Source organism: Pteropus vampyrus, unplaced genomic scaffold, assembly GCF_000151845.1.
Source record: "Pteropus vampyrus isolate Shadow unplaced genomic scaffold, Pvam_2.0 Scaffold553, whole genome shotgun sequence".
Lineage (NCBI taxonomy): Eukaryota > Metazoa > Chordata > Mammalia > Chiroptera > Pteropodidae > Pteropus > Pteropus vampyrus.
In genome coordinates this window covers 535,542-556,747 of record NW_011889334.1, presented here as the reverse complement: position 1 = coordinate 556,747, position 21,206 = coordinate 535,542, and the positions used below count along the sequence as shown (strand labels likewise).

Below are 21,206 nucleotides of genomic sequence, written 5' to 3'. Positions count from 1 at the left end.
TTTTCTCCAAGAATTAAATCAAGGACTCTAACTACTTGCTTGACAAAGGAGACATACAGCAAAGCCCGGGGTGCCCTGACTCACAAGAGAGCTGACTGCTGCTGAAATGCATGGGGTCACCATCCCCAAACCAGGAAAAAAGAGGATTCAGAGGCTGGCCCTGTGCCCTCCCCTCTGAATCTCATATACTTTTAGTGCACATGGGCTTTTAAAGAATGTAACTTAACACTGTATTTAAAAGGCTGGTCTGCTCAAATAATGTGCACGCTATTTGTTTGCCAGTAAGACTACATGTACATATTTAATCAACATTTTAACAAGTATTTGGTTTCACCTAAATATTTTCATCAACAAGTTCTAGAATTATACTGTATGAGCCTCAAGAATTTGGAGAACATTATATATACCTTTCTTAATCCAAAAACTTGGATGCCTGATAATGGGATCTTGATCATGGCCAGACTACAAATTTAAGTCAGGTTCCGTGCATCTTTATATGCTTAGTGCTTAGCATTGGTCCAGACATACAGTCGGCTCTCAATAAATATTTGCTGAATTTGAGTAAATCCTGCAAAAATCTCACTTGGAGACAGCTTATGACAACTCTTACTGCTTCTTCTCCCAAAAGCTCCTGGTATAACCCAGGTCTGGCAGCAGGTGGCACACAAGATTGCTGCTCAAATCAGAGAGAATGACACAAACTCCAAAATGGGGTTGGCTTTAGACTAGGACTCAAAAGCCAGAAGTGCCCTGCCCTCCCATGTTGATAATTTGAGTGGCAAAGCAGGCAGAGGAAGCAGGTTTCATGGCCTTAGAATTAACTCCTAAGAGAACTTTTCCTTTGCAAAGAAAATGCATGAAAAAAGGGAGAAGCTTCCCATAGCTGTCGGTCTGAAACAGCTGCTCTCACCTTAGTCCATCTGGGGAAGGGGCTACAAAGCAGACAATCTTTATTCACAATTGTGTGGCAGAGGGGAGATACCCCCCATGTCAGTCCAAAAGCAAAGATACTGGGTGGGGAAGATGGTGCAGAGCAGAGCCTCAGCACTCATCCTCACCCAGCAGGGCATAAGGGTTTCGTGAAGCCAGGCTGGATCCAGGAACTGAAGTTGGGGTGTCCTCATCCCCTTCCCCCTCCTCATCTGCATCTCGGTCCTCCTCTCCCTCCTCCTCACAAGAGCTGCTCAGCTCTTCCTCCTCTTCCTCCTCCTCTTCCTCATCGCCTGCTGGCCCCACCCTACCCTGCAAAACCACCAGCTCCATGGTCTCCGGATGGGACTCCCAGGTGCCTAAGGAACCAAAACAAGAAAAAGAATAGAGGAGTGTTTTAAACAAGGAACTAAAGCCACAGAAAGATGGGGAAGAGGCACAGACTAAGAATAACAATAATTTTTATAGCTGCTGGCATGCATTCATTCATTCACTCAACCTCCCATGTGCTAGGCACTGAATAGCTAGCTCTGCACACATTAACCCCAACTTTTGCCGCTACCTAGCCCTACCTAGCCAGGAGGCAACTATCACCTTGGTTTTGCAGATCAGGACACCACCACAGAGATACTTATCAACACAGAGAGCTAGCTGACAGGTACAGAATCCGGGTTTGCTCTTGCTGTGTGGGGCCAACACCCCTGTGCTTACACTACAGCAGGGACTAGGGAAGCAAAGTGGCTGGCCGACCTTTCTGTTCACTGTAGCCTGGGGGATGAAAGCACAGGCTGAGGCGGCCATCCAGTGCTAGCCGCAGGAGGCTATTGGCCGCTCTGTACACATCATTCCGCGCAGCCTTGGCTGTCTTGTAACCACGTTTCTCTGCCCAGGCTAGAAAGAGAAAATAATGGGAAGAGAAGCCCATTAACCCCACCCACCTAACATAAGTCCTTCCAGTTTTCCCCAGAGCATTCTAGGCCCGAGATTTTGCTGGCTCTGTGACAGAAAGCTAAGGGTGAATGGCCAGCTACTGGGTCGATGGCAGAACCTCTGAGAAGAGATCTGGCAGAGTAAAAGGCAAGGGGAGGAGCCAGGCACATGGAACCCACCTTCACAGATGTCCCAGGCACACCAGGGGTGTTCTGCGGAGGGGTCCTCGGCCTCTGGGTGGCGCAGGTGGAGCAGAACCTGCACAGGGATTCGAGAGGCCAGGTAGCCCACAGCGGTGTATGGCTCCTGGATTTGGGCAATGGGGTAGATCCCTGCCAGAACCTGAGGGGAAACAAGAGCACTCAGCACCTTCCTCGATCTGACTGCCTTCTCCCTCCCTGCCCCCTCTGCCCTCATACCTGCAACTGCTTAGGCAGAAGGGAGGGGAATATGAGGCCTGGGCAGTCACAGAGCTTCACGGAGGGGGTGAGAAAGTAGGTCTGAAAGTATCGGGTGTGGCCAGGGGTTCTGGAGACGCTGACGACCTTCCGCCCTACCAGCCCATTGATCAGCGAGGACTTTCCCACATTGGGGAAACCTGAGGAAGACAAGGAAAATGAACATTTGACAGATCCTTACTCTGTGATGGGCTGGACTCTGTGCTATATCTATAGATGAAAAGGGAACTAAGACTCAGAAATTAAGGAAACAGTTTAATATTGCAAGTTACAAATCAGGCTCTGGACTGCCAGGGTTGAATCCCCACAAAGCTGGCCTCCCCACTTACCAGCTTTGTGACCTCAATGCAATCAACTTAACTTTCTGAGTCTCTGTTTAACTCATTTTACAGTGCAGATACCTACAACCTCATAGTGGTCAAATTAAATGAGAAACAAATACAACTGTGTGGTTCAATGTCTGCAGTGGAATAAGTACCCAATCCCAGTGAGACACACATCTCATGATTATCGTAAGATTACTTATCATAAGGAGAAGCCTGGAGCCCTTGGAGGTCACTGCCACTCTCATCATGACCACCACCTTCAGTATGGCTGACTTCAGTATCTGCACACATCTCCTGTACAGCACTCTGGCCTCTCAGTGCCAGTATGTCCCTTGTAAAGGTCATTTTCTCTATCCCACCTCAGCTACCCACTCCCCTGGTCATGCCCTGGACCCTGTCACTTCATACCTCCAAAATCTCAATAGTAAGCACACTTCCCTCTGTTCTGACATCCCATCTTTCCAGATCACTTATTCTGATTCCTCAGTTTCAATAATTCTTTGACCCTGACTCTAGCACGAAAACACTATTCAATACCCGACTCATGCCCTCGCCTTCCTCCTTACCCAACTTAGATTCCATAATCCCACACCAGCCAGTCTGTTTCACAGACCTTGAACTTTCTGGTCCTGCCCCTCCCCTCCACCTTACTCACCTGGCAAAACCCTAACCCTACAAAATGCAACTCTTCCCATTCAGCACCTGCTCCCGGGCAAGTGACTGTGGCTAGGGAAAGATGCACCACCATATTGACTGTGCTCCATTTATAACCCACTAAGGTATTTCCTTTCCAAAAGAGGAAGAAATGGAGAAAACAGCCCTCCTCTGACAATCCCGACCAGCCTCATTTCTCTGTCCCCTTTATAGTGAAACTCCTTCAAAGACTTGTCTATTTTTGGTCACCACTTTTTCATGCAACCTTCTTTATAACCATGAACTGTAACAATGTTTTATGTAAAAATGCATAAAACATGAATGTGCCAGATGAACCCCATATCATCCACCCCAGGACCAAGGGTGTGACGCACATCCTCCCAGAGGCCCCATTTGTCCCTTCTTGATCATAACCCTCTTCCTCTGTACATGTGAGCCTTATCCTGAGTTGGAAGGAATTCGGTTGCTTACGTTTTTAAGTTTTCTGACCTGTGTATCCCTGAATGAAGCATTGTACAATATGGAGACTGTTGTGTCTGGCTACAGTCAAGTACAACATTATATGAGGTTCTGCCATACTCTTGTCTATCCTCTCATTGGCCTACTCCAATCTCGCTTTCTCTCCTCCACTCCACTAAAACCACTCATCTTCATCACCAAGTCCACTGAACAAGTCTCTGTACTCATCTCATCCAAATGTCAGCAACATTTGATACAACTGAGCCCCTCTTTCCTCTCCAAACATTTTTTCATTTGACATCTGTGACATTTTCCATTTCTTCCTCCTCTGCCCAATCTCTAGAAATGCTGGCTTGACCTCCTCTCTCCATCTACCTCTTCTCCCATATCTCACTGAATTCATGACTTTAAGTATCATTTATATTCACCAATGGCTCCCCACATTAAATCTCTCCCAAATTCAAATCTGCAGTCTTCTTCCTTAAGCTCCAGGCTCCTATACCTGCCTAATCACCATCTCCACTTGGAATAATTTTAAAGAATCTCAAATTTAATTTCTGAATCCCCTCCCCAGATCTGCTCCTCTCCCAACCTTCCTATTTCAGTACTCCCAGTTGCTCACTACAAAAACCTGGAAGTCCACTGCAATAGCCTCTGACTGTGCTCTCTCTGCTTCCTTTCTTGCCTACCCCCACATGTATTCTCTACTCTGCAGATAAACTTCTCAAAAAAGAAATCAGATCCTATCATTCCCCTGCTCAAAACCCACCACTGACTTCTCATCAGATCTCGAATAAATCCAAAACGCCTTCTCTTAGCCATGAGACCTTACATGATGTGATCCCTGATCACCTTTCTGATCTCATCCCCGACTGTCTTTCTTGGCTACCATACTCCAATTCCCCTGGCACTCTAGTTGGTCCCACAGTCAACAAGCTCATTCCTACCTCAAGATCTTCTCACTTACTGACCCCGTTGGCCTAGAAGACCATTTCCCCACATCTCCAAACAGCCATTTCTCATCATCCCAGGCTCTTCTCAGGAGTCTTTCCCAGAGGACTCCTTCTCACCCAGTTTTCTCTTCCGTTTCATTGTCCCTAAGTAATATAATTTCAAATGACGAATTGATTTACTCACAAGAAAACAAGCTCCATGAGGGTAGGGACTTTTCTGCCATTTTCATGGCAGCATATCCCCAGCTCTGGAAATAGCACCTGGCACCTGGTGCTCAGTAAATATTTGTGGAATAAATAAATGAATGATAGCTAGAGGGAAATCCAAACTCAGGGCTGCCTGTGCCACAGCAGATGCTCTCCTTGTCACACAACTCTGAATACAGACAAGTTAGTGCAGAGGCTACTGAAAGAGGACATGGCCTCCTGGGTGGGACAGCTGGGGTCAGAAATCAGGGAAGGGAAAGCCAGAGAAAAATGACTGAAAATGGGAGCAAACTGTCAGCAGTCAGGCAGGTTTTTCCCAAGACAAAAAGAAGAATAAAGATAAGTTAGGAGCATTTCATGAGGCAACTACTCTGCTCTCCCTAATTTCTTCTAGGCTGGGCCTCCTTTGGTTCCAATAACACCTCATATAACAATTTTTCCAAAGTCACTTCTTACCTCTCCCACGCAAAATCAAAAGGGGCCCTGCGGGCCCTAATAAGACATTCTTTTCTCTCCCACCAAGAGCAGAGACAAATCTCTGGATTAAGGGAAGATCCTCCTTAACAGTAAAGACTAAGAAACTATTACTTGCTAAGCTTCTACTATGATATAATGACCACTCTACTAATGGCTAATTACTACAACTGAAATAGCTAACACACATTAAGTCACTTAGATCAGCACCTGATACATAGTGAGTACCATATAAATGTAATATTTTAATGATTATTCTTATCATCACTATTTGTCAAGCTTTTTTAGGGTGTCTATGTTCTTCTTAACTCCTCACATTTGTACTTTTACCTGGGTATCAGTGTCCTCATTTTAAACATCAAATTACCTCTCCCCCCACCACACCCGGAAAAAAATCAAAGTACTTAAGACTGAGAATGGATAAACACTTGTTCAAGATCGATAACAACTGAGAAAAAGTAGAATTTAACTCAGGCATGCCATGATCCTTCCACTATAGCAGAGTGCCTCCAGAGACCCTGGAGCCTAATAAAACCTCATCAGCTTCTTTTCCAAATATTGAGGCCACCATGCATGAGCCACTGCTTCCTTACCCACACAGCCAATAGTCACTACTCCATCCTTGTAGCGCTCCTGGGTTGGGCCAGCTGGCTCCATTGCTGAGTCAGTCTGCTGCTCCACCAGGACTGCTGGTCCATCATCCTCTTCCTCCTCACCAGAGCCATTACCCCAGGTGGCCCCAGCCACATCCCGGGCAATCTTCTCCCACCAGCTGCTCAAGTCCACTGCTCGGGAAAGAAGGTGAAAAAGGTTCTCCTCAGGGCCACTGTATGTAATGGTACAGACTATGACTGCACAGCTGATGTAACTAGTGTTCTCTGGAGTAGGATAGTGCCCACCTGCACAACAGCTAACTCTCCCCAGCCTTCACTTGACTCCACTCTGGAATCACAAGTATTTCTCTTGAGTTTTCTAAAAAGTTCTGGGAAGCCTGAAGGTAGCTACGCTGGGCTCCTGTCTCTCTGGTCTCACCAAGTCAGTCTGCTCCCTCTTCCATCCCTACCCCTGGCCTCTTGCCTTAGTCCATAATAGAGGAGCTGACTTTGGGAAAGGTGAGAAAATGACTCTGGACCTTAGGTCTCCCCCATGGCCTGCCACATCTCTCTCTAAGGGGCACAAACCTTTTCCTGCAGTGATGGCTTCACAGGCTCTCAGCAACTGCTCTGGCCCCAGGGCCCGAGTCCATCCTCTCCCCCGCCTCCGACTCTTCTTTAAGACTGAGATTAGACAATACAGAAGGATTAGCACATTCCATCTCTCTCACCTCCCTTAGATCCAAGATCAGGTACTCCCTTGTCAACAAGCCTCTCTGTTCTCCCCTTTCTCCCGTTACCTCACTTCTCCCATTATGCCCTCCTCATTGATACTCACCACTACTAGGGTCCTGTGGGGTGCGTGGATCCCGAGGGAAAGAGGTGAAAAGGATGATGTGGAGCTGGGGAAAGTGTTGGTGGAAATAATGCTTCCAGGCAACCACGAGAGCTGGCGGGGCGAGATCCACCTTATTCAGGACCAGCACCAGGGCCAGACCAAGTTCTCCAGTCACGTACTCATAAAGTGCTGGTGGGAAATTCACAACCTGGGACAGGGTTGGTAAGGGGATGAGCAATGGGAGGTCAACCCAGATTTCTCTGCCTCCAGCTCCCCACTCAGCAGGTAAAGCTCGGACACAAGACCCTAGTGGTAGCAGATTCTGGGGCAAAAAGGATAAATCAGCCAAACTGAACTAGGAAGACAAAGCAGGGATAAGCAATATCTGTGCATTTGTGTAGGAGTGTGTGTCCATATGCCATTCTGGACCTCCAACCTAAATGTCCCACACACTTCCCTTTCTCCCACTGGAGAACAACAATAAAGTGATAGAGCAGGTCCACACAGCAGCCACCCAGCAGCAGAGTCTAGAGACTTAACTACTACTCCAGTATTCCAGGTGAGTCTTGTGCTGACTGATATGACAAAGCAGGGGGAAGCCCCCAGCTGCCTTCATGGAATCAATCCCCTGGAGCTCCACTCGGAGACTTCCTATTGGTTTAACTCTGCTGGGCTGGGAAACAGGATATGTGGCTTTTAGTCAAAGGAATAAGGAAAAAGAGAGTCGGTTGACCAGGAAAAGAGTAATAGGCTGTGACATTGATAAATAAAGGACTGAGTCCCTGACTACAGACATCAGCATGGAGTAGAAGAGACTAAAAAGAAGGATACTTCTTTGTCTCCTAATTCCTGCCTCTGCCCTTCACCCCACAAGAACCTTTCTCCTTCCTCTGGCTTTCCCAGCCTCATCCCAGTACTCACTGGATGTCGGATATCAGTGATAAGCAGGACAATGTCAGACATCTCTAACACTCGCCACATCTGTCTCCACGTCTGGAAAATCAAGGTTGGTGGAAAAGAACCTGAGTTCAGAGTCCCTTTTCTGCCTGACCCCAGACCAATTTGACCATGGGTCACTATGCCCCACTCCTGTCCCTACTCCATCCTCACCTCCAGATTGTGCTCAAAGTAGCTGAGTTTCTCCGAGGTGTAAGCCGCATGAATCTTCCCGAGATATTCCTGGAAGCTCCGTTCCTCCTGGCTCGTTAGTTGCTCCTTGGACATCTCATAGCTCCAAGGAGGACGTCGAGGAAAGTCCAGGACTGGGAAATCAAGAAAAAGTCCAAGTGAGTCTGAAGATAGTTTCAGGATTCCAGGGTACCTCCCACTTCTTCCTCACAGTCAGCTTTTACTCTTCCACACTCCTTCCCCCAGCCCACTGCCTGTCTCAAACAGCCAGTTGAGCTCTCACTCACCTGAGCCAGGCTGATAAACCTCCCGGATGTCCAGCTCCAGCACCTCAGCACTGACGGGCTGTAGTACTTGCTCCCGGGCTGCTCTTTTTCTCCTCTCTACCTCCTCCCGGCTGTCACGCTCAAAATGCAAGCGGTATCTAGCGGGACAGGGTCCACAGCAACCATCGCAATCTTGTGGCCACAAACTCCCCTCTTGGGCAGACAACTTCGCAAAGCTTTCTCTTCAAGGTTGTTTGCTTCCTTTCTGAGTCGGACCTCCCCCAAACTCCTCTTTCATGTAATATTCGGCCTTCCCCTAAGCCTTGTACGTTTAATAAGCCAAACCCACTCCAGCCCCTCTGAAAGTGAAGGTTGTGGCCCGCTTCCGAGAGCGCTGCGGCCCGCTGCGAAAGTGGCATCACAGCCCCACTACCTCCAGTTTCAAGCCTCCACCAGCGGCACCAGGCTTTTCCCCCAGCGCTCTACCTTCCTGGTAGGCAGGGAAGGCCTAGCCAGCGCCCCCCTCCCACTCTCACCGATTTGGATCATATCCTCGCAGGCCCAGCCCCTGAGAAGGCTGCTGGTTGAGCCTACGGATGTGATGGGTCACAGACTCCCCGTCTGAAGTGTCGGTCTGCTCCTCCCGCCGCTCCCGGCTCCCGCTGCGGCTGTTGGAGCTGGATCGCAGCCCATCTTGAAGCCCTGCGGGGCGGAGCCAGTGATGCCAGTGCTGGCCGCCTCTGAGGGGGCAAAGACCCCCTTCTCCGGTCGGCCTGGCTTTCCCCCTTCACCCCACCCCACTTCTTCTGAGGCCCGATCCTCACAGCAACCCAGCTCAGGACCCTCTTGGATGTCCGTGGGGATAGTCATTCCTCCTCCGGAGATCTGCGGGGATGGTGCCCGTTGGAGCTGGAGGGATTCCCCTCCCCCAACTCTCCATCCTTCCCCACCCCTTCCAAGTAGGGGGGCTGGGGTGACGGAATCCCCTCCGCTGTCGCCCGCGCGCGTCGGCGCGCGGCTACCACCCCTTCCCACGCCCCCAAGAGGTGCGACGGGCACACCCCTCCTTTCAGACGTGCGGGAACCCGAGCCCCGCCCCCTCCTCTCGCTCCCGCACTGACCTCGCTTCCGCTCCCTCTTGTCCTGCAACTGTTTCTTCTTCTGCTTCACGCTGAAGGGCTTCTTCCTCGGCATGGCCGGGACCAGTCACCTGGCCCGCCCTCCACCGAGCTCCCGCCGTCTCAACTGACTCCCCCCTCCCCAGGCAGCCCCTGCCGCAAGGGCCTGGGACCCTCAAGGGGGCGGGGCTAGGAGGTGACGTCAGCGGGCGGGCCGGCCGATTTGCCCCAGTAGCAGGTCTGGAAGGCGGAAAAGGGGAGAAATACGGTCACTTCCCTCCGAAAGTGGGGCGAAATGATGTAGGGTGAGCTCCCCGCATGTGAGAGCCAGTGGTACCAGGAAGGCGCAGCAGCAGCGAAGGAGGCGCGCGTGGGAGGATCGGGCTCACTTCGTCACGGACGCTACCAACTTGCGCTCGGAAAAGGGGGTACGCGTGTCATCACTACCTTGCGCGTCTGGGAGTAGCTACCACTCACCTGGAGGGGACGGTCGAGCAGAAGGCGAGTCTCCCTATCTAGGGGCGAGGGGCGTAGACACTCCCAAGCTGAATTCCCAGCCCCTGGGCTTGACCTGATTGGAAGCCGAGACTGCGCGCTCAAGAACGAAGCCCAGTTGCTGCGTTACACTGGGAGCAGGGTCAGAGGTCTTGATGGGCGGAGGCGGCCTGAAGCGTCCTGGGCGCTGCCCTGCTGGGACCCAAATTCCTGGTGGGAAGGATGAGAAGGAACAGGTTTACAGATCATAAGGCGAGCGTGGGCTAAGAAGGAAACCCAGGTGGGACGAGGACTTTGAGAGGAAGGTCAGAGGTCACGAAGTTGTGCCTGCAGCTGTTACCATAGTAACACGCAACCGGATGTGGCGATCTTACGGTGCGACAGTCCTCAGACCTGGCCTGAGAGCTTGATAACTCTGTTGCACACTGTGAGGGGTCGGTTGTGGAGTGCTTTTCAGCGAAAGAAGAGAGGAATCTTTTAAAGCATAGGAAAGGTTTGAGATTGCCGCCATGCCTGGCAGAGATCGAGGGAAGCAGCTGATGTGAAAACTAGCAGCACAAAGGTTCCCGCAGCCTTCCGGAAGTTAAATGGCGGGAGCTCAGCAGGCGGGTCCGCCGTCCCCCCGCCGGAAGCGGAAACAGAATCTCAGCGTGCCCCTTTCCTCACTGCCCTCCAAATCCCGCTACAGCCATTGCTGCAATCACAATGCTGAAACGAAAGAAGCAGAATCAGCAGCAGCAGCAGCTGCAGCAGCCCCAACTGCCAGAGCGAGAAGAGATTGGAGACGAAGAGGATGAGAGTCGCATCGGTGAGGATCTCGGGAAGAGTGTGCAAATTCCTGTCGGTCGGAGCGAGGTGTTAAGGGCCGAAAAGGTGCGGGGGAGGAGGCTCCAGCGGAATGAGTAAAGGCGCACTCGCTGGTGAGGGTGTGGAGGGTCTCTCCCGGATGGAGCCCTGAAAGAGGAGTTCTCTTACTTTAACCGTTAGCTTTAATCCGTCCCCTAAACCTGTCTGTAGAAGGCAGGGAAGGAGTGGATAGAGAGCACGTGTGCGCTGCTGCAGAACTTAGAGAAGTTGCAGGTTGCCGATGACTGGGATAACAGTTTAGGTCCTTACTTTCACAGGGAAGGTGGAAGTGTGTCCTAAACTACTGGAGGAGCAGGGAGAGCTATCTGCTTGGCCAACAGCTAAGGAGAGGGATCAGATTTCCTCTGGAAGTTTTAGATAGCAACAGGTTCAGGGAAAGAAAATTGTAGGTTATCTCTGTTGCATTATCCCCTTGGTCCAGTCTCCACTTTTAGCAAATCCTGAAAACTTTTGCAGAGGAAAGAGCAGATATATGGGTGAAAACTCAGATAACATTGCTGAGAATATACTTGGCTTTAGTGGGGAGATAAAGAAATGAGAACAAGAACAGGATCATCAATCCATTATGATGACCATATTTTCATGTCTACTCTTAGGACCACCCAGCCTTCTGGGCCCTCCCCCTATGGCCAATGGAAAGCCTGGTGACCCCAAGACAGGTGAGGAGGAAGGGGCCTTGATCCTTTGATTAGGTCTTGGGGAAGGGAGCAACGGCAGGACTAAAACCCAGGGAGGACTTAAAATCAAAAGATCAGGGATTCGGTACCTAAATGGAGGTATATTATGTATGCACAGATTGGAAAACTTAATGTTGTAAACATGTCAGTTCTTCCCAAATTGATCTATAGATTCAGTGTTATGAGCCTTATATTTTTGTGTGTGGAAATAAACATTCTATATTGTTACATGAAAATGCACAGATCGGGGTGAGATTGCAAAAACAATCTTGAATGGGAAGGCTTGCTCTAAATATCAAGACTTAACCTTAAAGCTATAGTACTTGTGATGATGTGCTGTTGGTGCAATGGTAGACGTAACTCAATAGAAGAGTCTAGTATAAAGACTCTAATAACAGGCCCACACATATATGGACACTTCATTTATGACGAAGATAGAACTAAAATAGTGGTCTTTTCAGTAAATTGTGCTGGGTTAATTGGATATTCATGGGAAAAATGAAATTTGACCTCCTATTCCTACCATATGCAAACATCAATTCCAGTATAAAAGAGAAATAATTCTAGAAAACAAATATATTTCATGATCTTAGAGTAGGTAAGAGTTCTAGGAAACACACATTAACCATAAAGGAAAGATTTCTAAACAACTACATTAGAAAATACAAACTTCTATTAATCAACTGACACCATTAGGAAATTAATAGGGAACCATGGAGTAGAAGATACTTGCTACAAATATAACCAATAAAGAGCTCATATCTAGAATATATAAAGAACTCTTCTAGAAAACCTATTAGAGAAATGGGCAAAAGACCAGAATAGCCACCTCATTAAAACCACATTTTAAATGGCCAAAAACAGGTGAACTAGAACATCTTTAGTCAACAAATAAATACAAAATAAGAACATACCACTTTGAAATCGAAACACTTGTGCACTGTTATGGGATTGTAAAATAGTACAAACACTGTCGAAAATAATATGGAAGTTCCTCAAAAAATTAACAACTACTGTATGATCCCACATTCCACTTCCAGATATACATCCAAAAGAATGGAAAACGGGATCTTAAAAAGATATTTGCACACCCATGTTCATGGCCGGACTTTTCTTAATAATTAAGAGATGGAAGCTATCCACATGTCTGTTGAATATGTAAACAAAGTGGTATATTCGTGCAATAGAATATTATTCAGCCCCAAAATAAGAAAATCCTGTCATATGCTGCAACATGGATGAACCTTGAGGCCATTATGCTAAATGAAATAAGCCAGTCACAAAAAGAAGTACTGTATGATTCTACTCATATGAGGTATCTAAAGTAGTTAAATTCATAGACACAAAGTAGAGTGGTGATTGCCAGGGGCTGGGTGGAGGGGGAAAAGGAGTGGTTAGTAGCTATAGAGTTTCAGTTTTGCAAGATGAAAAAGTTCTGGAGATCTGTTTCACAACAATGTGAATTTACTTAACACTGGTGAGTTGTACACTTAAAAGTAGTTAAGATGGCAAATTTTATGTTACATGTTTTACCACAAATTTTAAAAAAAACCCTTTCACACAACAGAATAACAAAAATGAAAAAGATTGACAATACCTAGTGTTGTCAAGGCTGTGGAACAACTGCTGGTGGGGGTATAAATTGGCATAAACACTTTGGGAAAAAGTGACTTTATTTGTTAAACTTGACTATACATATACTCTAGGACCCAACAATACCTCTGCTAGGTAAATACTCAACAGAAATGCATACATATGTATAACAAAGACATGTATAAAAATGTTCATAGCAGCATTTTTCCTTATAGCCCCAAACTGGAATCCACCCACATGTCCACCATCAGTAGAATGGATAAATAAGTTGTTGTATGTGCATGCAATGGGATACTACACTGCAATGAAAACGAACGAACTGCTACAGGCAACCTGGATGAATCTCACAAACATGATGTTGAGCGAAAGGAGCCAGACACAAAAGAATGCAGACTGTATGATTCCACTTATGCAAAGTTCAAAAACAGGCAAAAACTAACCTATGGTGCTAGAAGTCAGGACAGTGGCTACTTTTGGGGAGGAGGGTGGAATAGTGGGGGGAGGGGCACAAGGGTGGGTGACTTCTGAAGTGCTAATAAGGTCCTATCCCTACACCTGGGTGGTGGAAAACACAAGTGTGTTTACTTTGGCAATAATTGAATTGTGCACTTAAAATTGGTGTATTTTTTGTATGTATAATGTACTTCAATAAAAAGTTTTTTAAAAAATCAGGGCTGCTTTATCAAGATTGAGCTGTCTGTCAATTGATCAACTTTCCATGGCTTTCTCTCCCCCCACCCCCTCTCCCTCTCCCTCTCCTCTCCTTCTCCCCCTTCCTGTCTCTCTCCCTTTCTCTCTCTTCTCTTCTCTTCTCTTCTCTTCTCTTCTCTTCTCTTCTCTTCTCTTCTCCTCTTCTCTCTCTAGCTCTTCACAGAGGTCCTCCAGGATCAAAGGGACCCATGATTCCACCACTGCTGAGCCTCCCACCTCCTCCCCGGAACAGAGGTTTAATTTGGGGGGGCTTAGGCCCCAGATCCAGCCCATACGGTCGTGGTTGGTGGGGGGTCAATGCTGAGCATCCTTTTCCCGGACCAGGCCATGGTGGTCCCTCCAGGGGAGGCCTTCACAAAGAACAGAGACATCCTCGAAGGCTCAAAAGCTGGTCACTTGTCAAGAATACCTGCCCACCCAAGGATGGACCCCAAGTTATGGAAGGTGAGGTCCATTTTTTTATGCTTGTATACATTTAATACCCATGGTCCCAGAGTGACCGTGACTTCTCCTTTGGGCTGTCCATTGTCCTTTTGAAGTAGTAGTCCTGAATGTTTTTTCTCCTAGGAGAAAGATATTCCAAAATATCTGGACACAGTAGGGAAATATCTGATCACTCTACCTCTGCTTTCTATTACATTTGTTTTCTGTTTTACATGTTAAATTACCCAATTTTCACTTGTTCACAGACAAATCTGACCGCCCTGTCTGCCGACACTTTGCCAAAAAAGGCCACTGTCGATATGAGGACCTCTGTGCCTTCTACCACCCAGGCGTCAATGGACCTCCTCTGTGAGACTGGTGCCTTCCCATCTAAGCTGGAAGGAGCCTTCTGTGACTTAGCGGCCATTAATTTCCCTGTGGCCCTGTGATGGCTACTCTGAGGCTGTTCCTCCCACCACTCTCAGTCGGTGACACCTACCCCCATCCATCACCTCCCCATTTGGAGTCCAGAGTTGTGTTTTATCACTGGTGTGCATTGTGCACTCTTCTGATCCAGCCTCCGGAGACTCACCTTCAGGAACCCATCTTTGCTCCCTTTGCCTCCTGGATCCTCTTCTCCCTCGCCAACTGACTGCTGAACAGGAAACCTATTTGGTGCTGTTTTCTTGCGTATCTGTCCACCCAATCCCCAGTAATACCCTTAATTTCTGAGCCGTGGAGCAGTTTCCTACCATTCCCTTCTTCCACCTGATAAAATGTGTTAAGTCCTTTTTATGTGATTATCCACTACCCCCAATGTTGTCAGCTGCCCTGTGAAACTCACCAGCTTGTCTGACAAGTCAAGATTTGATGACTGGTACAGAGTCACTCTCTGAAAGTCCAATCTCCCTTTTGTACTTAGTAGTTTCTGCATCAGTAGCATGATCCCTGCCACTTTGGTCTGTGATTACTGTTTTGTGAAACTTCATCCCCTTGTAGCCTTTCTTAGTGTCCGTGACATTTTTGTGATTTCCCAACACTAGAGTATTTCTGCCAAAATGAGTGAGGCTCTCCGTGTCCTCTAGACTTTCTTCACGTCCCTACATGGGAGAATTGTGAAACTTTCCATAAGATGACCTCCCTGGGCCTCCCATTCTTCTGGTGTCAGTTTTTCTGGTAAAGCTTCTGATGGGCTTGCCCTGTCTCCTCTTCACCCCATTTTAGTCATTGCGAGGCCACGAGCCCTTTCATTTTGAATTCTGTGAATCTCTGTTTGGCTTACCTTTGGGTGGAACCTGGGCAGTACTGTTGCCCTCATCCAGCCTTCTTCCCCTACATCCCTGGCACTGGTGGTTTTCTGTGAAAACGGCAGTGAACAGGTTCAGTTTTAAATTAGCCCTGAAGATGTGGGTCAGGAGTTGTATGGGCAAGAGGGAGGGATGAGAGTCATTGGAGAACTGAAAATGAATTTTTTAAACATTTTTTTTATATTGATAATAAATGCAATGGAAACAAGCATTTTCTTTAATCCCTGTGTTCCAGTCATCTCTGGATGTGCAGATGAGGTTATCGTTGGAGTCCATTTATCCTTCATTTAGTTCATACACAGTGGTGACAGAGAAAAGCAAAGCTTAAGTTTCTTCCTGTCTGAAGGAACCAGTGGGAGTCCTGTTAACCAGATCAGGCTGTATTATGTTCAAGGGTAAAGTTTTATAGGAGAAAAGAAAAGCCAGGTAATCATGGAGTAATTTTTAAACATTTTACTGTGTCTGTAGGTTTGATGTTTATGGAGTGGTAATGACAGAATCAGTCTCAATAAATACTCATGTGCCTGTGGGCCAGGTGATATACTAGGCACTAGAGATAACAACCAAAACCAGTGAATTGAAAATCTATAGGAGACACGTTTATCAAAAAATCACAGATAACGTGTAAAGTTGCACCTGTCAATATTGCTGTAAAGAAGCAAGATGTGATGAAAGGGAGAGTATATAATAAAGGCATCTTAGAAGATGACAATTGAGGCAAGCTCTGAAGGACAAGCAGGAAGTGAGGTGGGAGAATGTAGTCCAGGCAAAGGTGTTTGGGAAGAGTAGGAGGCGAGGCAGAAGAAAGGAGCTAGACCACTTGGGGCCTTGCAGAACATAAGGATTTGGATCTTATAAGACAGAATCCTTTGAAGAGTTTCAGGAAGGTCAGTATCACAGCTTGGTTTTTCTAAAAAATCATAGTTTATGGACCTGGCTGGAAGTGGAGGTTAGAAAGTTACTTTGGTAACCCAGATGAGTCACAATGATGGCAAAAACTTTGGTAGTAGAGTTGAAGAAAAGTGGTCTTTTGGAAATAAATCGAAAGTATTTTAGGTTTCTTGGGGTTCTGGCTTGCATAACTAAGTGCCATTTAAAATGAAACGTATTGGAAAACGGGCAGAATAACACTTTCCTTTTGAAGTGGTTGAGTCTGAGCTGCCTTTTTTAAGACATCTGAGGAGAGAGAGTTGGATATACAGGTCTTGTATTCAGATTAAAACTAAAGGCATAAATCTAAATTATCTGCATATGAATAGTGGTCGAAGCCATGACCATGGATACAGTTATTCATTCTAAATATACAGCACCTATTATGATCCAGTTTATCAGCTTTAAGTTCAATTGTAACAGAAACCAAAATCAGTCTTAAAGCAAGACAGAAGTTTATTTCTCTCGCAAATCAAGAGATAGATAGTCCAAGGCATGTGTGGTAATCACCACCACAAGGTACTCAGTGATTCAGAATACCCCTAGCTTTCAGATCCCCAGTTCTGAAGTCAGACCCTCCTATTCACGGTTTAGAGTGAAGCTCTAGTTTGTTCATCCATGCTCCAAGCCTCAGGATGGAGGAAGAAGAGAGGAAGAATAAGCTGTCTTGGAGGAAACTTCCCAGAAGCTAACATTCAACTCTTTGAGTTATATGCCACTGGTCATAACTTAGCCCTGTAGCGAATACCTAGCTGCCAGTGAGGCTTGGAAAAGTACTCTCTTCAAGCATCCATGTGCTAAGCAAAATGCTAGATTTTCAGCAAGTGAAAAAGTTAGGGTAGAATGAACATCCTCTACCAGCCACTCCCTGCTAAAATTCGGGGATGCAATAGAAAATAAGACAGCAAAAGTAATGGCTTTTAAGCCAAAGAGCATTATAAACATACCTAGAACTCAAAGTTGGGTTTATTAACTCTGCAGAAGTTATCTAGTTAAGAAGGTTAGGAATTAGGTTTTGTGTTAGGTGATTCAGGGAAGGAGGAAGTTTCAAGGAAGCAGGGAATCATTCTGAATTGGATACTATCAGGAAGTTGGGGCAGTTCTATGATTGCACATCTTAATAAATTCATCTAGGAGAGAGGAATGAAATGGCTAAAACTGGTTTAAAAATAAAAAGATTATTGTACCCAATGGGGGCTGTTTAGGATTGTTTAGTATGTATAGTTTACACAGTGATCTTGTTTTCATCTGTGCTTAGACAAGATTGTGAACTTTGTCTTCATCACAGTCACAGAATGACCTCCTCTGACATTGGTTTTCTGTGAAGTTATGGTCAATGTGAGAGCACCATGACCTAGATGTGAGCACCAGGCTAGCTGGCAACTGGCCTAGCTCCTAGAGTCAGGCCAGTTCCCAGTTGTCAGGGGCTGTTTTTCTCCACAGTAAACAAATGAATAATTACAAATTGTGATTACTGATGTAAAGGAAATAAATGGGGTATTACATAGAGAATAACAGTTGAAGACTACTCAAGACATGGTGGTTATGAAAGACCTGTGAGGAATCTGTAGCTGAAGTCACCTGGGAGGAAGATATCAAGTGGGAAGAAGAGAGGATTCAGGACTTAGCCTTGGGGAAAGCTGACATTAATGGCAAAGTTAGGAAGGGCAAGGGTGAACTTGATAAGGAAATAGGAAAGATGATGGGGAGAGACCTCAAGAGTGTGACATCTTCTGGTTGCTCACTCTGTGCCCGGTACCATGCTAAGTTCTTCACATGTATTGTCTTATTTAAGCCTCACATTCATTCATTGAATACTTTAGTGCTTTCTCTGAACCAGGTACTGTTTTAGGGGCTGGGACTATATCGATGAAAAAGACAAAATCCTCCTCCATATGGTGATTACAGTCTATTGAGGATGATAGACAATACATACATGTGTAATATCTTAAGTAATAAGTGCTCTGAAGAAAAAGTGAAGGAAGAGGCTGGAGAGTGACAGGTGAAAGAGAACAAGTCAATATTATAATACATAGGGCTTCTCTGAGGAGACGACATGTGAATAGAGCCTGAAATGAGAAAGTGACCGTATGAATATCTGGGGAAAGTGCATTCCAGGTATTTGAAGTAAAAATAGAAGGCCAGTGTGGTTAAGACTGTGGGAGATGAGATCAGGAAGTTCAACAGGGGCCAGGTCATACAGAGCCCTGTAAGCCAAGGTGAAGAAAGCACTTGGATTTTATTCTAAGTGTTTTGAGCAAATGATTTACATTTTAAAACTACTACTGACTGAAGAATAGACTTAACAATGAGAATAACAGCAGGGAGACCAGTTAGGAGGCCACCTCTGTGTTCCAGGAGAAAGAGAAGGTGGTTTGGTTTGGGGTAGAGGTAGAGAGAAGTGGGCAGATTTGGGGTATGTTTTAAAGTCTCAGTTGATGGCAACTCATCTTTCCAGTTGCTCAGTTAGGAAACTTTGGAGCCATCCTTAATTTTTTATTACATCTGACAGCCAATTAATTAATAAAACCTACTGGTTCTTTTTTCAAATATATCCAGAAATCAGTCCTTGTCGCCACCTCTACAGCTATCACCCATCTGAGTCACTATCACCTCTTAACAGGTCTTCCTGCTTCTGCCATTCTCCCCCACACTGCACTGCCTCGGTCTATTTTCAGCATAGGACCCAAACTCATCCTTTTATTTATTTATTTTTTAAATGTAAGCCAGGTCAGGTCATTCCTCCGCTCAGAACCTTGTAATGACTTCCATTTTAGTCAAGAGTAGAAGCCAAATCCTTAAGATGACCTAAAAGATCCTTCCCAAACCAGACCCTGCTGTACTTCTCTGTTCACCTCTCCAACAACGCCTTGCTTGCTCATGCAGTCCAGCCGTACTGTCCTCCTTGCTGTTTGTTCCTCGTATATGCCAAGTATACTTCTACTATAGGGCATCACGCCACTCATTCCTTCTTCCAGAAAGGCTCTTCTCCTGGAAACCTATGTGGCCAAAACGCTCCCCTTCTTCAAAGATTTGCTTGAATGTCACTCACCAAGACCTCAGGAACAGTCTATTTAATACTACAACCTGCCCTTCTGATACTTTTTACCTTAGTCTATATATTTTTTCCATAGCATCAGCTTCATGGTTAGAAATATAAGCAGAGATCTTTATTGAGTGATATCCCAAGACGCTACAAGAGTGCCTGGCACATATCATGCACTCAATGAATATATTTTTTAAATAAATTAACAAAGCAGACATGGCTTGCTTGATGTGGAGTGGGAATGGAGAAAGAGGATGATCTTTCAGTTTTGGCCCAAGATGGAAAGATGGTATGCTTGCTTGCTTGCTTTTCTTTTTTCTTTTCTTGTCTTGTCTTGCCTTGTCTTTCTTTTTCTGTCTTTTTTTTCAATTTTAACTATTTTTTAATTTATTTATCTAAATTTATTTTTTCTCTGCTTTTACTTTTATCAGCATGTATTATATGCTGCATTTACTCCTGGGCCATACATTTTTGTTTCTTCAGTTTCTTCTGAGATACCTTTTTCTTCTGTGTAGCCTCCTCTTTGGTTTAGGAACAGTCTGCTCCTTTGCAGTAAGGATCATCCCACTGTGGCAGGGAAAGCTCAGGCAGGGGATAACCCGCCCACGAGCTCTGTAAGTTCTGCGCTGCATCTTGGGAGCTTTGTTCACCTGGATGTGCTCAGTGACCAGAGAGTCCACATCTAACCCTTAAGCTCAGCATCATTCTCTGCATTGTTAAGCATGTGCAGCCAAAAGCACTCTTTTTGGGCCACCGACCATGCATCCAGCCCCACTCTTTGGCCTGGGCACACCTACCAACTCCACCATTGTAATGACGGAATGGCACACATTGCTTCTGTGAAGTGACATCCTTCTGATACTTGGTGGCTTTTTGGATATGCATACCCTTGATGGCCTGGACAGTTTCACAAGTGTTCTTAAAGTGAACATGAAGATTTGAGCCTCTCGATTTTGTGGGGTTTTCTGGGTCAAGTGAATAGCAAACCATTTTCAGAGGTCAGCACAGGCTGCTTATGGTAAGAGCTATTTAAATTTATTTTCTTTTGTCAAAATTTATTTTTAATTATAGTTGACATATAATGTTAGCTTCGGGTGTACAAAATAGTGATTTAACATTTACATACCTTACAAAGTGATCACTGCAATAAGTATAATAACCATCTGTCACCATACATAGTTATTATGATATCGACTATATTCTCTATGCTGTACTTTATATCCCCATGTGCTTTTATAACTAGAAGTTTGTAATCCCTTCCTCTTTGGCAACCATCAATTTGTTCTGTGTATCTATGACTTTGTTTCTGTTTTGTTTTGTTTGTTCATTTGTTTTTTAGATTCCACATGTAAGTGAAATCATATGGGATTTGTCTTTCTCTGTTCTACTTATTTCACTCAACATAATACTTTCTAGGTTCGTTGTCACAAATGGCAAGATTTCAATCATTTTTATGGCTAAGTAATATTCTGTTGTATATGTGTGTGTGTCTTTATCCATTTGTCTATTGATGGATGCTTGGATTGCTTCCATATCTTGGTTATTGTAAATAATGCTGCAATGAACATAAGGGTGCACATATCTTTTCGAATTAATGTTTTGAATTTTTTCAGATAAATACACAGAAGTGGAATTGCTGGGTCATATGGTATTTCTATTTTTAATTTTTGAGGAAACTCCATATTGTTTTTCATAGTGGCTGTACCAATTTACAATCCCACCAACAGTGCATGAGGATTCCCTTTTCTCCACATTCTCGCCAACTTATTTTTTGACTGATTAATGATAGCCATTCTGACAGGTATGAAGTGATATCGCCTTGC

General features: G+C 45.6%; 2 protein-coding genes and 1 pseudogene across 10 annotated transcripts; 1 reads left to right on the top strand and 2 right to left on the bottom strand.

The window, feature by feature from the left end:
* Positions 1-270: 270 nt before the first annotated feature.
* Positions 271-10,359, bottom strand: GNL1 (G protein nucleolar 1 (putative)). Of its 3 annotated transcripts, XM_023525361.1 has the most exons (13): positions 9,812-10,044; positions 9,338-9,574; positions 8,753-8,918; positions 8,238-8,374; positions 7,933-8,084; positions 7,744-7,815; positions 6,823-7,030; positions 6,573-6,668; positions 5,985-6,176; positions 2,280-2,458; positions 2,040-2,202; positions 1,681-1,821; positions 271-1,289 (listed from the first exon to the last, which is right to left on the bottom strand). In XM_023525361.1, the coding sequence occupies exons 2-13, from the start codon at positions 9,408-9,410 to the stop codon at positions 1,042-1,044; spliced, it is 1,827 nt and encodes a 608-aa protein (XP_023381129.1). In that variant the 5' UTR covers positions 9,411-9,574; positions 9,812-10,044; the 3' UTR covers positions 271-1,041. The 3 variants fall into 3 exon arrangements, with proteins under 3 accessions (XP_023381129.1, XP_011382285.1, XP_011382286.1); XM_011383983.2 differs by having other exon boundaries at positions 934-1,289; positions 9,338-10,359; XM_011383984.2 differs by lacking the exons at positions 9,338-9,574; positions 9,812-10,044 and adding an exon at positions 9,041-9,233 and having other exon boundaries at positions 934-1,289.
* Positions 10,320-15,628, top strand: PRR3 (proline rich 3). 7 transcript variants are annotated; one of them, XM_011383987.2, is made up of 6 exons: positions 10,393-10,637; positions 11,293-11,355; positions 13,182-13,361; positions 13,831-13,911; positions 14,002-14,121; positions 14,367-15,628. In XM_011383987.2, exons 1-6 carry the CDS (start codon positions 10,535-10,537, stop codon positions 14,471-14,473), a joined length of 654 nt encoding a protein of 217 aa, XP_011382289.1. In that variant the 5' UTR covers positions 10,393-10,534; the 3' UTR covers positions 14,474-15,628. The 7 variants fall into 7 exon arrangements, with proteins under 7 accessions (XP_011382291.1, XP_011382289.1, XP_023381130.1 ...); XM_023525364.1 differs by having other exon boundaries at positions 10,528-10,702; XM_023525362.1 differs by lacking the exon at positions 11,293-11,355.
* A 1,272-nt stretch (positions 15,629-16,900) lies between these two features.
* On the bottom strand, positions 16,901-20,475 carry LOC111733345 (annotated as a pseudogene).
* Between the last annotated feature and the right edge of the window lie 731 nt (positions 20,476-21,206).

What these genes read in the sequence shown, in the direction of transcription:
- GNL1 (XM_011383983.2), bottom strand. Translation starts at nt 9,410, where the DNA reads ATGCCGAGGAAGAAGCCCTTCAGCGTGAAGCAGAAGAAGAAACAGTTG. An exon ending in TCACTGATATCCGACATCCA is followed by an intron (nt 7,031 to 7,743) that starts GTGAGTACTGGG and finishes ACCCTGTCCCAG; the next exon opens with GTTGTGAATTTCCCACCAGC. An exon ending in AGGCTACAGTGAACAGAAAG is followed by an intron (nt 1,290 to 1,680) that starts GTCGGCCAGCCA and finishes TTGGTTCCTTAG; the next exon opens with GCACCTGGGAGTCCCATCCG.
- PRR3 (XM_011383987.2), top strand. Translation starts at nt 10,535, where the DNA reads ATGCTGAAACGAAAGAAGCAGAATCAGCAGCAGCAGCAGCTGCAGCAG. An exon ending in GCCTGGTGACCCCAAGACAG is followed by an intron (nt 11,356 to 13,181) that starts GTGAGGAGGAAG and finishes TTTTCCTTATAG; the next exon opens with CCCCAAACTGGAATCCACCC. An exon ending in ACCTCCTCCCCGGAACAGAG is followed by an intron (nt 13,912 to 14,001) that starts GTTTAATTTGGG and finishes TTCCCGGACCAG; the next exon opens with GCCATGGTGGTCCCTCCAGG.